The following is a 16,559-nucleotide window of genomic DNA, read 5'->3' as shown; positions in this document are numbered from 1 at the left end:
GCAAACTAAAATGAGCATGAAATCAAAAGCTTATAAAACCCAATGCTATAAGAGAAAGCAAGAAGTCAAAAAAGCATCTTTATTTGGATCAGTCAAAATGAGTTAATACAAGCACCTGACTGCGTCGACAAGGCGATAGACATTTGTCAACTCAAACTACTTTCCATAGCTCAGTGTGGCCCCATTTTACCTTAACAGCACATATCCATTTCTTATCACATGGACCCTTTGAAGTTGTAGCATGATTATACACATCAATACAACACATTGACACAGGGTCCCAATAACTTCTGAATTAAACATTACATGCAGATTTTCGCTGAAAACGGCCATCTTAAACTCGTATCAACAAGGAGATCACGGGGAGAGCCTCCACTCTACACAATGCCAGCCAGATATACAGGGTATTCTGAAAGTTTGTATATATTGGCAATAGGTGACATATGATTCAGTCTGCCATCACAGAAAGAGGTGAAAATGGGCACTATTGCGATCTTGTTTGTTCCTGGATTTAGGTGAAACGGCTCCATTTTATTATCCTGCAGTACAGTTTTATATTAAAATAAAGCAGCACATTGCTGTAAACAACACAGTTTTATCTTTACTTGATGGCAGACAGGTTGTTAAAAAAAAGTATAATCGTAAACAAGTGCATACAAAGGATTAGATGCCAGCGATCCACCCCCATTCAGGCAATGTCAATTTATTACAATGTGATTCTATGCAGGTAGTTCGACTTAAAAAAATCTCTTCTGGTCGATTGCATAAGTCTTCCCCACAGGCAGCTTCCGGAAAAATAAACTGTTGCCTCTGCTCATGTTTCCCTATAAATAGAGATGGAATACAAAGACAAAACAGGAACATCTTAAATGGCACATTCATTATCCATAATAATTCACCAATTTAGAAAATGTTGAAACACTTGTTAACCAATGTGAATAACCAAGGATCTTATCCTGGTGGCAAGCCGTGTCTGTTACACATGTGTTTTTGTGTAGCATTAACGTTTTGAAAGCAGCAACCTACCTCTAGGCTCAGGTGCCTCCAGCAGTCCACCCAGGTTGGATATATTGAAGCATAGGGAGGGAGGCCGCCAGCCAGCCTGTAAAAGACAGGAGTGCTTAGGTGGAAAGCCAGCCTTAGACAAACCACACACTACAGGGAAACTTTAAAAAGGTCTAATGCAGCCATTTATTCTATCAAATAATTTCTGAGTAACAAGTATCTTACTGTGATTGTTTTTAATTAAAATGGTCAATGGTCTCAAGCAAGAATTTTGCCATGGCTGTCAAGAGTGAGGGACCTATTTGGACGAGCCTAATGCGAGGGATATGTAACCTGAAAACTAGACGTCATTGGCAGAGGTTTGAAACTAGGGATGGGTGATATGGCCTAAAAATCATTCCTATTTAAAAAAAATAATATATATATATACAGTGGGGAAAAATGTATTTAGTCAGCCACCAATTGTGCAAGTTCTCCCACTTAAAAAGATGAGGCCTGTAATTTTCATCATAGGTACACGTCAACTATGACAGACAAAATGAGGGGAAAAAATCCAGAAAATCACATTTTAGGATTTTTAATGAATTTATTTGCAAATTATGGTGGAAAATAAGTTTTTGGTCAATAACAAAAGTTTCTCAATACTTTGTTATATACCCTTTGTTGGCAATGACACAGGTCAAACGTTTTCTGTAAGTCTTCACAAGGTTCACACACACTGTTGCTGGTATTTTGGCCCATTCCTCCATGCAGATCTCCTCTAGAGCAGTGATGTTTTGGGGCTGTCGCTGGGCAACACAGACTTTCAACTCCCTCCAAAGATTTTCTATGGGGTTGAGATCTGGAGACTGGCTAGGCCACTCCAGGACCTTGAAATGCTTCTTACGAAGCCACTCCTTCGTTGCCCGGGCGGTGTGTTTGGGATCATTGTCATGCTGAAAGACCCAGCCACGTTTCATCTTCAATGCCCTTGCTGATGGAAGGAGGTTTTCACTCAAAATCTCACGATACATGGCCCCATTCATTATTTCCTTTACACGGATCAGTCGTCCTGGTCCCTTTGCAGAAAAACAGCCCCAAAGCATGATGTTTCCACCCCCATGCTTCACAGTAGGTATGGTGTTCTTTGGATGCAACTCAGCATTCTTTGTCCTCCAAACACGACGAGTTGAGTTTTTACCAAAAAGTTATATTTTGGTTTCATCTGACCATATGACATTCTCCCAATCCTCTTTTGGATCATCCAAATGCACTCTATCAATCTTCAGACGGGCCTGGACATGTACTGGCTTAAGCAGGGGGACACATCTGGCACTGCAGGATTTGATTCCCTGGCGGCGTAGTGTGTTACTGATGGTAGGCTTTGTTACTTTGGTCCCAGCTCTCTGCAGGTCATTCACTAGGTCCCACTGTGTGGTTCTGGGATTTTTGCTCACCGTTCTTGTGATCATTTTGACCCCACGGGGTGAGATCTTGCGTGAGATTATCAGTGGTTTTGTATGTCTTCCATTTCCTAATAATTGCTCCCACAGTTGATTTCTTCAAACCAAGCTGCTTACCTATTGCAGATTCAGTCTTCCCAGCCTGGTGCAGGTCTACAATTTTGTTTCTGGTGTCCTTTGACAGCTCTTTGGTCTTGGCCATAGTGGAGTTTGGAGTGTGACTGTTTGAGGTTGTGGACAGGTGTCTTTTATACTGATAACAAGTTCAAACAGGTGCCATTAATACAGGTAACGAGTGGAGGACAGAGGAGCCTCTTAAAGAAGAAGTTACAGGTTTGTGAGAGCCAGAAATCTTGCTTGTTTGTAGGTGACCAAATACTTATTTTCCACCATAATTTGCAAATAAATTCATTAAAAATCCTACAATGTGATTTTCTGGAAAAAAATGCTCAATTTGTCTGTCATGGTTGACGTTTACCTATGATGAAAATTACAGGCCTCTCTCATCTTTTTAAATGGGAGAACTTGCACAATTGGTGGCTGACTAAATACTTTTTTTCCCCACTGTGTGTGTGTGTGTGTGTATATATATATTATATATATATATATACACATACACACACACTTAATAAAAAAAATAAGTTATCAAAATAAGCTTTGTTGTACAATTAAAGGTCAAATACACTGCATTTCAAACAGTAAGCAATAATTAATGAATTCAGGGCTTGTGAAATTATACATTTTAGAAAATTAACACAGGTCTCTTAATCTCTCAAGTCCACGTGCTAGTGAGTAGCCAGCTAATCTTCAAATTTCAAGTTTAGCCAATCTTGATCTATTTGCTAGCTAACAAGGCAGAACAGTTTAATTGTTGTGAACATACTTCTGTCCTTCAACTGTTTGAACAGCATGCTAGCCTGTACACTTTGTTCAGATGTTGAAATCAAGTGAGCTACCTTATGCTTACTGCACATTCACAAAACATACTAGACAGATAGTATAACAGTCTTTGGCTAAAATGCTGCTAGCGGTACTGCAATGCGATCATACATTTTCCAGAATCAATGTTCATTGATATTTCCAGTTTAGTAGTCTGCTCTGGGCGCAATTTGAGGAGTGGAGACATAAAAAGGGTATCGTTCGAAAGGTTAACTTCTCTACTAAAGTAAAATAATGTTTCGATGTCCATATGACCGATTTTGTTGGACCAAACCTCAAATGCAAATAGCGAGTTGAATCCGCTTGTCAGAGAGGAAGAAGTGATCTCTCATCTTTGTTGTTGTGAGTGGCAGGGGGAGGGGCTTGGTGTGTGTGTAAACAGAGAGGGAGTTGCAAAGCGAGAGGTTTCACTCTCGCCAAAATATGTCCAAAATAAGCCCAATGCGTTTCTATGGGTTTATTTTGGACCTTAGCTTGTCACCTGCCTTCGTGCATGTGGGACAATGACTCCCATTGTTGGGGCGGAGACATGAGCATCTCGTCATTATATATACGCTTCTCTGGTGTAAATGGGAAGGTGTACAAAGCACAGAAGGATCGAAGGAGATGAGACCAAAACAACAAGATGAGAACAAGCGGACATAAACGCTGTTAAAAACAACAAATAAACTTGATTCTTGCGATACAGGCAGGTATTTGGAATATCGTGTAAAAACAAATTCTAATTAACTCGATATATCGCCCAGACCTATTTGAAACGCTTTGTGTTATTGGTCTATTAATTTACTCCACCTGGTGATATCGCCAGGCAGGCCAAAACTCAATCCCACCAAAACAGGTTGAAATTTCAGGTGTTCTTTTCAAACAGCTCTTACACTAAAGGGGCATTATAATTTTCAACCTCAATGTGGAAAAATATATAAAGCACTGGGCCTTTAAACCAGTAATGTTTTGCTTAAGGCATTTTATCTTAACCTGTGTACCTGCACAGAACTAGTTATTTCAGGCAAAACAATTAGGAAATAAAGGCTTCCTCAAATGTCATGAAAACCGCTGATCCCAACCCACGCATTGCAACTTGACAGCTTTCAAAGCTTTCTACATTTGGTAAATAACCTAAAAGCAAAAGATTAAAAAAACATAAAAATGCATCAACTTACCCGCAGTCATTGACAGCCATGAGGTTTGACACCAAAACAAAGGGGTATGTGAGCATACTGGCGAAGAACTGGAACACAAGAGGGAGATACAAATTACAGAACTAAAACAGTCCAACAAATTGACAGAACATGAGCAACCAAAGCAATACATTGACATTTTAGTCATTTAGCAGACACTCTTATAAAGAGCAACTTACATTAGTGAGTGCATACATTTATTTTATGTACTAGTCCCCCGTGGGAATTTAACCCACAACCCTGGCGTTGCAAGCGCCATGCTCTACCAACTGAGCCACACTGGACCCCAATAAAAATCACATCTGTATGGTAATAATAGTTGCCTGTGTTATGACCTTACATTGACAAACTATAGATTTAAACAAATGTTTTACACTTACCCCAGTCACAGCCTGAGAGCAGTTCTTTATTTCTCCTGTGTGACTCATCTGTGCGGAAAGGATTAAAAATCAAATAATGTCATAATTCACTTACCCATGCATTCTACACTGACATACAATGTACTTCAGTACAGGGTCTTTTTTTGATGTGAGGTCCACATCTACTTTAAAAGGCCCAGTGCAGTCAAAAAACGTGATTTTCCTTGTTTAAAAAAAATATACATAGAATACCACACAATGAGGTTGGAATAATACTGTGAAAATGATGATGCCCTTTTAGTATAAGAGCAGTTTGAAAAGGCCGCCTGAATGTTCAGCCTCTTTTGGTGGGATGGAGTTTTGGCCTGCCTGGTGACATCACCAGGTGGTAAATTAGTCAGACCAATAAGGAGTTCCAAACCTCTCTTACAGATAGTTTTCAGTTTCCCCCTCCCCACTCAAACCACACCCAGACAGTCCTAGCAAAACTGTTGCTTGAGAAAAGGCTCTTTGCTAAGAAGCTATTTTTGTTTCTTTTTTTACCATTTTAATTGAAAACAAATCACAGTAAGGTACTTAATTGTTACCCAGAAATGATTTGATACGGAGATAAAGACGGCTGCATTGGACCTTTAAACAATTGTCAAAATCCCAAATCCATCTGACTTACGGAGTCATCAATGGCGTATGTGTTGATGAGGTGGGCAAGCATGTTGCAGATCCACAGAGACAGCACGTCACCCAGCAGACGAGGAATAAGGCCCCTGCATGACAGCACAGCTATTAGTCGGTTAGGTTAAGATGTCAGGGAAAAAGGTCATGGTACAGACATCCAGAGGAAACAGCATCCAGAAAATAACAATATATTTGCAAGATTCAGGAGCAAGCATAAACCTACTTTAAAAATAACAACTTCAAAATGATTGACTGAATTTACTGAGGTCAAATGTATTCTAGTAATTTAGCAGGTCAAGAGTAAAGGATGCCCTTGATGAAACATTGGTAATGTAGCCAAAGGCAGATCATACTTACGCAAAGAATCCCAGAACTCCTTCATTCTTGTAGACAGTGACGATTGAATCAAACACTCCACTGCAAGAAAACAAGAAACATTTGTAATATTCAGTATTATATGGCTATAAATTGTATAAACCCATATTGAACTTAGGTTAAGAGAAACTCACCTGTACTTGGTTTCTCTACCGATAAACTGGACCATGCATCTCAAGGTGATCACTTTGGAACAAACAGAAAATAACCATCCAATAACTAAGAACCCAGTATCCATGCAGTAGTCATTATCCTACAAGAACACAATATTTAGGGCAAAGGATGACATGACAAAAAGGTGCTAGACACAAACAGTACACTTACCATGGAAGGGGTGCGTGACGATCGTGGCACAGGAGCGGGCTATCATCTCTTTGGTTGTCTGATGTAAAAGAAAAACAGAAAGAATGGTGATGCAGAATTTGGGAGGAAACATGAATCCAGTTTGGACAGCTTTAGTTGGGGATAATTCCCCTTACGCCAAGGACCATCTCCACCCCAGATATTAACTTGCTCACAGTGAAAAAACACAGCCAAGCGATAGACATGCTCAGATGATGTCCACAGCAATAAAGAAAGCACAACTACATTTATAGATGAAGGTCTGTTCAAACCACGTCTAACAGAACTGTGAAACAAATCTGAATATTTCAGTTGATCTTGGTTGTGTCAACTTTGTTCCAAAGACAATAACATGCTAAAAAAAACAAAAATCTGTCAAACCATCTGCTTTACTGGACAAATTAATTAATACCTCATTCACAACATGCTGTAAGGATCCCTCTTCAGCTTTCTGACTGGTTCCAGAGACCTAAAAAGGATTGAAAAATGACCATCAATATCCACAGCCTGCATTTAAAAGATAGTTACCTTTAATTTAATAAAATAAATAAGAGTCAATTATACATTAACCCATAACCAGGCCAAAATATTTACCTCATATTTGCCTGCATCCTGGCATCTCTGTAAAAGACAACAGTGATTAGTTCAACGGAGATCCATTTTCATAATGGTGTGTTGACACATTGCCATCCAGAGCATTTATGTCAGTTTATGAATTTAGAAACGAATAGCATGTCACACTCACCATCATAAGAAAGTGAAAGGCCAATCCAGTTCAAGTCACAGAGTCAATGCCCAAGCCAGTATGTAGCTTATTCTCTGACAAGCATGACTTTCCATACAGAATGTGATCACATTTCCCATTCATTTAGGATTGAGGCTAGACTACTGCTGAGGTCTGAAAATATCAGCGAACATTTATTTAGTAAATTAGATTAAGCCAGCTTGTTAGTTAGACCCACCTGCAAGACTCTGCTGTGTACAAGGGTGCCGATGGTCCCTGCACAGAGCCTGGGGGCTAGGCCATTAAAGAGACCTGCCTTGCCGTCAATCTTTATGATGTGCTTTGCTAAAAGACAGAAATTACAGGATCAAAGAACAAACACATGGAAAATACAGCAAACAAAATCAACATGTTCATTAGTAAGACTGTATGGTATGGACAGGCCAGTCTTATTACCGGTAGCCTACTAGTTGGTGTTTAACATCAAGATCCCCTGTAGCTCAGTTGGTAGAGCATGGCGCTTGCAACGCCAGGGTTGTGGGCTCGTTTTCCACGGGGGGCCAGTATGAAAAATGTATGCACTCACTAACTGTAAGTCGCTCTGGATAAGAGCGTCTGCTAAAATGAAAAAAAAAAATATATATGTCTAGTTTAAATCCATCACTAGTAGTAATGCGCAGGTTGACTCATAACCCACGGGGTGGGCTGGTTTAGGGTCATGAAATATTGTGTGGATGAAGGGCAGGTTAAATAAAGAGAAAACAATACCTTTAAAAAAAACACAAATGTATCATTCTTGTGCAATTTATATCTACAGGCAAAAAAAAAAAGTTCTGTCATTAATTTAGGCTATCTGGCATTAGTGCGTAAGCCTATAAAGCTTTAGGGCCTAACTGTACACACGCCAAATTGACTACACGTCAATCGCCAAATGCTATTGGGAACGGGCAGAAAGAGTTAACATTGATCCACGGAGGCAAAAAGGACAATGTCGGAATTTCATTCAATAAGAGAAAAGTGGCGAAAAGGAGAGTTGAAAATAAAGAGAATCAAAGGCCAGAAAAGTAATGTTTGGGAAAGATTTGGTGAAGTGGTAAAAGAGGATGATAGCAGTGCCGGCGGCTATGTTGCGTGTGATGATTGTGAGGTGCTATACAAATTCGACAGTCACAAGACAGCGACTTCAAATAGGCCTATGGTACATCAAGGGAACTGTAGCCTACTGTTCAGATGGGTGAAATGGAAACTGAAATCTGGACACTGACTGTAGGTCTAAAACCTCTCACATAGCCGTAATATTAACTCCTGCAGAATTAAGCATTTCTTGCAGTAAAATGATAGACCAAATGTAGGATACATTTTGACTCGGGAACAGGAGTGGAGAAATATGATTTCTTTCGCATGCTCTCAAGATGCTGAAAGAATGTTACGGCTATGTCTGTAGAGATGCTATCTTTATCAGCATCATAAAAGCTGATAGTATTGAAAAAAACAATGTATGCACTCACTAACTGTAAGTCGCTCTGGATAAGAGCGTCTGCTAAATGACTAAAATGTAAAAATGTATTTCAACCACATAAAATATGCATCCAAGCCAAACTGAAATCTTATTAGAAACATGTTGGGTCATTTTCACAGCTTTCTATTTCCTTACAACCGGTCAAACTAATGTCATTTGGAAATTTAGCAAAATCTTTCCCGTTTTTTTATTTATTGCAATTTTTTCCCAGTCCCTAAATGTCTTTGCTCCACGAAAGAAGCAGAGATGACAGAAAACTTTACCAATGTCAACAAGATTGAAGCATTCATTCTATCGATGTATGTCATTCTGGTGAGCAAGGGCTTATTTAGTCTTCTAGGACAACATAATGACAGAAGATAAGCTGCATGTATATAATTATAGACAAGTTGACTAACTAATAGCCTACCAAAATGTCAGAAATTATAAGCACCAACATATCTTAAAATCAGGCAAAATAAATATCCTGCACCCAGTCATTTTTTTTGTTGCCATATCTGACTGTAGTCTTCAGCGTATTTTCTATATTATGCTTGATCCGAAAATGTGCAATTGCGGAGCCTCCGGAGGCATGCAGAGGCCAAATTGAGCTCCGTGCCGCATTGCTGTGCGCCTCCCAAATTTTGTAACAAGGCGGAGGGCTCTGTATAGCTCCGCATTGACATGATTGGTTGACGGTAGATGGGGGCGGGAGGTCATGTATAAACACAAACTCACTTCCTTCACAACAGCTCTGTGCTGCTCCGCGAAGCGCAAGTACACTACATGACCAAAAGTATGTGGACACCTGCCAGTCGAACATCTCATTCCAAAATCATGTGCATTAATATGGAGTTGGTCCCCCCTTTGCTGCTATAACAGCTTCCACTCTTCTGGGAAGGCTTTCCACTAGATGTTGGAACATTACTGTGGGGACTTGCATCCATTCAGCCACAAGAGCATTAGTGAGGTCGGGCACTGATGTGGGGCGATTAGGCCTGGCTCACAGTCGGCGTTCCAATTCATCCCAAAGGTGTTCAATGGGGTTGAGGTCAGAGCTCTGTGCAGGCCAGTCAAGTTCTTCCACACCAATCTCAACAAACCAGTTCTATATGGACCTCGCTTTGTGCAGGGGGCATTGTCATGCTGAAACAGGAAAGGGCCTTCCCAAAACTGATGCCACAAAGTTGGAAGCACCAAATCGCCTAGAATGTCATTGTATGCCGTAGCTTTAAGATTTCCCTTTACTGGAACTAACATGAACAACAGCCTCAGACCATTATTCCTGCTCCACCAAACTTTACAGTTGGCACTGCATTGGGGCAGGTAGCGCTCTCCTGGCATCCGCCAAACCCAGATTTGTCAGCCGGACTGCCATATGGTGAAGCGTGATTCATCACTCTAGAGAAGGCGTTTCCACTGCTCCAGAGTCCAATGGCAGCAAGCTTTACACCACTCCAACCGACGCTTGGCATTGCGCATGGTGATCTTAGGCTTGTGTGCGGTAGATCTGCCATGGAAACCCATTTCATGAAGCTCCCGACTAACAGTTATTGTGTTGACGTTGCTTCCAGAGGCAGTTTGGAACTCGGTAGTGAGTGTTGCAACCGAGGACAGATGATTTTTACGCTCTTCAGCACTTGGCGGTCCCGTTCTGTGAGCTTGTGTGGCCTACCACTAGACGTTTCCACTTCACAATAACAGCACTTACAGTTGACCGGGGCAGCTCTAGCAGAGCATAAACTTAACGAACTGACTTGTTGGAAAGGTGGCATCCTATGACGGTGCCACGCTGAAAGTCACTGAAATCTTCAGTAATACCATTCTACTGCCAATGTTTGTCTATGGAGATTGCATGGCGGTGTGCTCAATTTTATACACCTGTCAGCAATGGGTGTGGCTAAAATAGTCGAATCCACTAATTTGAAGGGGTGTCCACATACTTTTGTATATATAGTGTATGAATGACCTGACTTCTGCAGAGGCAGTATCCCCGATGCAGACATCAGATTGACCATGCAGCGCCTTTTAGGGCCTCAGATTTTCATTTTATCACATATAGTTGGTTTGGTTGGGCTATTAGCAATTGCAGGCGGGTGCGGGTGAACAAACAGCTGACCGGCGCACCACTAATCACTAGTACCATTAAGGAACAGGGGCTGATTGCACCAGTCGGACATAAAAATTGGTCTTAAATGCTAGGTCGGCGTAGTTACATCTGACTTTGGGATCAGAATTTACACCTGCTGCACCAACCAAAAATAAGACTAGTTGTAGCTAAGCCAGGCGTAAGCAATGCACGTTCATGAGATTTTATGCTTCATAATGACGGCTGCTAGGCAGCGCCCTTTACTAGGCTATTACCATCCTCGTGGAAGTTCTAAACTTTGCAAAGCCCACCACTATGCATGCACGTTTTCTTAACCACAACTGGATGGATCAATCAATAAATACTTCAGAAATTAATATCACTGAATGATGAAACTACTGGAATAAAGTAGTCTAATGCCATTCATTTGCTCTTCACTTGCGTAGTAGCCTAGGCTATATCCCAACTAAAAGCCCTGGACTTGTCTGAAACAAAATCACATTGATTCATTATCATTTAACTGAATCTCAGTATGTATAATTTGTTATTTGATCTCTGGCTGGCAAATAAGTGGAGGTAGCAGCTCATCTATTAGTTTGCTAATGTATGCTCAGACACATTTAGCATGCTATAATGTAGCATGCTATAATGTAGCATAAATCAAGTGTATTATCACAGTTTCTAAACCCAGAGGCTCAACATCACGAGACTTCTGGTAACGTTTGTGAAACAGACCAGGCCAGGATTTGGGGTTTGAGAAGTCAGAGAGAAGTGAAAAATGATTCCTTAGTTGTTCATTTTCTCAAAATATAAAGACAACCTAGATTCGAGAAAATGTCTTAAGTAGTTGAACATGTTATTACTCCAAACCCCATGTGAAAGTGACAAACTGACACGTTATCATTTGTCAAAAACAACTTTATATGGAAGGGGTGCCTTTGATTTGACGTTTTACACATGCGCAGTTTGGCGCGAGACGACCGTTAGACCTGATGACATGAGCTTAGCTAGCCAACATCGCCTACAAGTGTGATTAAGGATTTCTATTGGAGAAGCAGTTTTAACCTAGGGCTGGGCGGTATACCATATTTTACGATATACCGGTACTGACACATGGACCGGTTTGGGTTTTTACTTTACCTTTTACAATGGTATTTGCATGTTTGGTTTGTTAAAATGTGATACGCCGTGTGTAACGTCCATTTTTATAGTTTACTTCGCTACTTGAGTCATCTCTCTGCGCTCTCTCTAAATGCCGCTTTCCACACAGACCTAGCCCCAACCGTCACTCAAGGAGCGCATTTGTTGTTCCTCTACAGTGAGACAATTGCGTTCTGTCTCTGCATGGTTAATGCAGAACATGAAACAATGTTGTTCTTAATATAAATCCACTAGCGTTCTATAATTACACTTTTAGTTTGTGTTTCTTACATCTGCAAACTGCTAGTTTGTCTTTTCTTAGTAAGTTGGGCCTAAATCTTGTTAGCCGCTAATGCTAATCGCTAATAAATGTACTGAGTCAGAGCAAACCTAACTAGCTATACAGCCTAACAATATGGTGGTGTAGACCTACATCTGCATGTTTTTTGTGCAACAGTATCTTCTAAATCAATGAGGAATACGCGAAGCAACAATATGTTAGCTAAATTAAGTAGTTAAGAGAAAACATCCAATGTAGCCAAAGATTATAAGGGTTCCCTAGGAAACACTTTGGTTCCTACCCTGTCACAATAACTCCTCCCTGGCATTTTCATTTGTCATCATATCAAACACTGTATTCAAACTGCCCACTATTATATTCTAACTATAGAATTTGAATAATCATTCTATTCCCATGATTCCAACAGTTCACCCAAGTGCTTTGCTCTAAATCACAAGTCAAATCGCAATTGTAACATTTGGTTAAAAATAAGGCCTAGATTGTTTGCACATATCCTGCAGCCCTACGTGGCAGTGTGAAAATGATCTCAAATGAGTGCAGGAAATGCAAACATTTATGAAAATTATTTTTGGTTGAAGTTGAGTTGAACAGTATAAAACCATCAGAATAGAGAAAGACCCATTGAAATCACTTAGAATGTATGTGTTGCCAACATAGGGTCGGGTCACACACTACTCATAAAGCACATTTTGAACTTGTATTATTCAAAAAACATCAAATACCGTCATTTCTTTGTTTTTAAATACTCTGATATTATATTTTGACCATATCGCCCTGCCCTATTTTAGCCTATATTCATACTGTACTGTCTTTGGTATTATTTTGCTATTGACTCGCGCATAGGCAACTCGAAAAGCGGTTGTGAAATATGAACATGAGACTCACATCCTATTGAAAATATAAATTGCTATTATTTTCTGTACATATCATGAAATATATTCCCAATTTCCTGCTCCCTACTAGGCGTAGAATCTAGGGTCAGGCGTAGCTCATAGAAGGGCTTAAGCCCAGGTGGTGTAACAGGTATCATTTTCAGGTCCGGCGTTAAGCACATTTCACGTTGGACGTGGACTTACGACCCACTTACAACTAACTGGTGCAACCGGCCCGATGCTAATAGAAAACTAGCTAATCATTTTGCAAGTGGGTAGACTGAAATTCAGGTCTCACCATAAGCAAACAGTCCTGGCAGCTGGTACACTTGTCTACCAAACACGTTTCTTCCAAGGGAGGGAGGGAGAGGTTCATGTCCAACCTGAAAAGGAGTAATGACATAATACATTGCAATGAATGTCAGTGTACAAGTGTCAGTTATAGCTAGGGCTAGCTAAATTAACAATATGCCAAATTGATTTTACTTTCTTTGCAGAAATTTGACACAGTACAATTATGATAACTGCGCACATAATGCATTAATGATCCAGCGAACTACCCTGTCGTGTTATAACCTTACCTAGCTCGCGTTACTCGGTGAGTGGGCCAAAGGGCGCCCAATCTGTCCTGAACGTTTTGAATGAGGATTTAGCTAGTTACGTTAGCCAGTCGTTATTGTCATGGTATTGATAATGTCGCATTCGTTAACATAATAGCTGGCTAGATAGGGTAATGTCTAGATGGGATACTGTTAACTAACCCTAACCTTAAATCTTTTCCCAACCTTACTTTCATTCACATAACCTGCTACTTAGTCAATTTTGACCAAAAGTTCCATCCCTTCTAGACAAAACCGCTAGATATAAATCATTTTATCACAAGGTCATTATTTATCTGCGACCAAACCGTCGAAACCCACTTAGTTCGCTAGCTAGCGTAGTTTAGCTCTTTGACCTTTTCGTGACGTCAACCCCGTAGGTACTAATTCTAGCTAGCTAGCTAGCTAGCTAGCTATAGAAACACACGGATTGAAACAATAAATTAACTGCCGTTTAGGTCATATTTTTTTTCATGAGATCAGCTTGAAGCGATCGGCTGTGTGGAGTATGTAAAGTTCAACACCGGAATATAACGTTAGTTCTAGTTAGCCAGCTAGTCGTTACGGCTGTTGTTGCAGCTAGCTACAGTAGCCTGTCAGTTACAGAACCAACCTCGCCTCGACGTAAAGCTAGCTGGATCAAAACATTTTTGTCAGTTATGTTTGTTTAATCTCTATATATCTTACCTGAACTAGAACTTTGATGTACATGAGGGGGTGGGAAAGGACAGTTAATCCAGACCCCAGAAGTACTTGGCCACACGTGTCCGCCATTATGGAGCAAACTGACAGGATTCTTCTCCTCCCACCAGCCGGGAAGAGAGGAAGGAAGCTTCAGTAGGTAAGCAACTCAACTCACATGACACAGAAGAGACCGCCCCGGACCGCACAGGCCGCAGACTCTTCAGATGACTTTGGCCAAGACTTCATAGGACCCTACTGTGCTGGAGTATAGACGTTTGAAATAATTTGTTTTCATCCTCTCTGAAAGATTAGTGGCTATATGAATTTTGTGCATACACATACATTTTTAGTAGGCCTACACCCCTGTAGGAATAGTGTTTTGCTTTTAACACGTTGAGGTGAAAAGAAGACCATGAAGATCAAAGTAAGGGCACCCACTGTCAGCCCTGCAGCTCGGCAGTATCCATACTCACATTCGATGGCCACTGGCACGCTGGAGAAGTGTGCTCTTCACGGATGAATCCCGGTTTCAACTGTACTGGGCAGATGGCAGACAGTTTGTATGGCGTCATGTGGGCGAGCGTTTTGCTGATGGTTATGGTATGGCCAGGCATAAGCTACGGACAACAAACACAATTGCATTTTATCGATGGCAATTTTAATGCACAGCGATACCGTGACGAGATCCTGAGGCTCATTGTCGTGCCATTCATCCGCCGCCATCACCTCATGTTTCAGCATGATAATGCACAGCCCCATGTTGCAAGGATCTGTACACAATTCCTGGAAGCTGAAAATGTCCCAGTTCTTCCATTTCCTGCATACTCACCAGACATGTCACCCATTGAGCATGTTTGGGATGCTCTGAATCGACGTGTACGACAGCGTGTTCCAGTTCTCGCCAATATCGCTTTGACAACAACAACATCGAGCCGGGTGTGAGGGCCATCACCGACCCAGAGGACTGGGTGATCTTGCTCTCCGAGGCCGACTTGAGAAGGGTCTTTAATCAGGTCAACACCCGCAAGGCTGCGGGCCCCCAACTGTACTCCAGGGCACATTCTCAGAGCTGGCAGGCATATTCACAGTAATTTTCAACCTCTCCTTGTCCCACATGATTATTTGTACCCCTTTTTCTCCCCAATTTCGTGATATCCAATTGGTAGTTACAGTAGCTGCAACTCCCGTACGGACTCGGGAGAGGCGAAGGTCGAGAGCCATGCGTCCTCCGAAAAGCGACCCCACCAAGCCGCACTGCTTCTTGATACACCTGCCCAGCCGGCCGCCACAAGGAGTCGCTAGAGTGCGATGGGACAAGGACATCCCAGGCGGTCAAACCCTTCTCTAACCCAGACGAAGCTGGGCCAATTGTGCGCTGCCTCATGAGTCTCCCGGTCACGGCCGGCTGCGACACAGCCTGGGATCGAACCCGGATCTGTAGTGAAGCCTCTAGCACTGCTATGCAGTGCCTTAGACTGCTGCACCACTCGGGAGGAAATCCCCACACGTTTTAAGTTGACCACAATCATTCCTGTTCCTAAGAACTCTAAGTCTTCATGCAACAATGATTACCGCCCTGTAACACTCACTTCTGTAATCATGAAGCGCTTTGAGAGGCTGGTTATGGCACACATTAACTCCACCATCCCAGCCACCTTAGACCCATTCCAATTTGCATACCACTCCAACAGATCCAGAGGCGATGCAATCTCAATTGCTATCCACCCTGCCCTCACCCACCTAGATAAGAGGAATACCTATGTGAGAATGCTGTTCATTGACTACAACTCAGCGTTCGACACCATTATCCCCTCCAAGCTTGTCACCAAGCTTAGGACTCTGGGTCTGAACACCTCCCTCTGCAACTGGATCCTGGACTTCCTGACGGACCGACCCCAGGTGGTGAGGGTAGGCAACATCACCTTCACCACGCTGACCCTTAACACGGGGGCCCCACAAGGGTGTTTGCATAGTCCCATCCTGTACTCCCTGTTCACCCACGACTGTGTGGACACACGCGACTCCAACACCATTATCAAGTTCGCTGACGTAACGACGGTGATAGGCCTGATCACCGGCGACGATGAGTCAGCCTACAAGGAGGAGGTCAGAGACCTGGCAGTGTGGTGCCGGAGCAACAACCTCTCCGTCAACGTCAGAAAGACCAAGGAACTGATGGTGGACTACAGGAAATGGGGGGGGTGAGCACTCTCCCATCCACATCGACGGCACGGCAGTGGAGCAGGTAGACAGCTTCAAGTTCCTCGGTGTCCAAATCACTAAAGACTTAAAATGGTCCAAACACACACAGACAGTCGTGAAGAAGGCGCGACAGTA

The 16,559-nt window shown here is 41.9% G+C and overlaps 1 protein-coding gene across 1 annotated transcript; it reads right to left on the bottom strand.

Moving 5' to 3' along the window:
- Positions 1 to 65: 65 nt before the first annotated feature.
- Positions 66 to 14,358, bottom strand: LOC311127344 (mitochondrial carrier homolog 2-like). Its single transcript, XM_084159172.1, has 13 exons — positions 14,226 to 14,358; positions 13,238 to 13,322; positions 7,278 to 7,384; positions 6,910 to 6,936; positions 6,728 to 6,784; positions 6,298 to 6,355; positions 6,108 to 6,159; positions 5,956 to 6,015; positions 5,594 to 5,687; positions 4,945 to 4,992; positions 4,547 to 4,614; positions 1,027 to 1,102; positions 66 to 824 (listed from the first exon to the last, which is right to left on the bottom strand). Exons 1-13 carry the CDS (start codon positions 14,310 to 14,312, stop codon positions 738 to 740), a joined length of 906 nt encoding a protein of 301 aa, XP_084015298.1. The 5' UTR covers positions 14,313 to 14,358; the 3' UTR covers positions 66 to 737.
- Between the last annotated feature and the right edge of the window lie 2,201 nt (positions 14,359 to 16,559).

Source organism: Coregonus lavaretus, assembly GCF_964263955.1.
Source record: "Coregonus lavaretus genome assembly, chromosome: 4".
NCBI lineage: Eukaryota > Metazoa > Chordata > Actinopteri > Salmoniformes > Salmonidae > Coregonus > Coregonus lavaretus.
Note: the sequence above shows the minus strand (reverse complement) of the source record. Positions and strands in the feature narration are given on the sequence as shown.

Excerpts from the sequence above, each read along its gene's own strand:
- LOC311127344 (XM_084159172.1), bottom strand. The coding sequence starts at position 14,312 with ATGGCGGACACGTGTGGCCAAGTACTTCTGGGGTCTGGATTAACTGTC. Across the intron at positions 6,937-7,277 it reads TACACAGCAGAGTCTTGCAG|AGATGCCAGGATGCAGGCAA; the intron begins GTGGGTCTAACT and ends TGTCTTTTACAG. Across the intron at positions 6,160-6,297 it reads CGTCACGCACCCCTTCCATG|TGATCACCTTGAGATGCATG; the intron begins GTAAGTGTACTG and ends TTTGTTCCAAAG.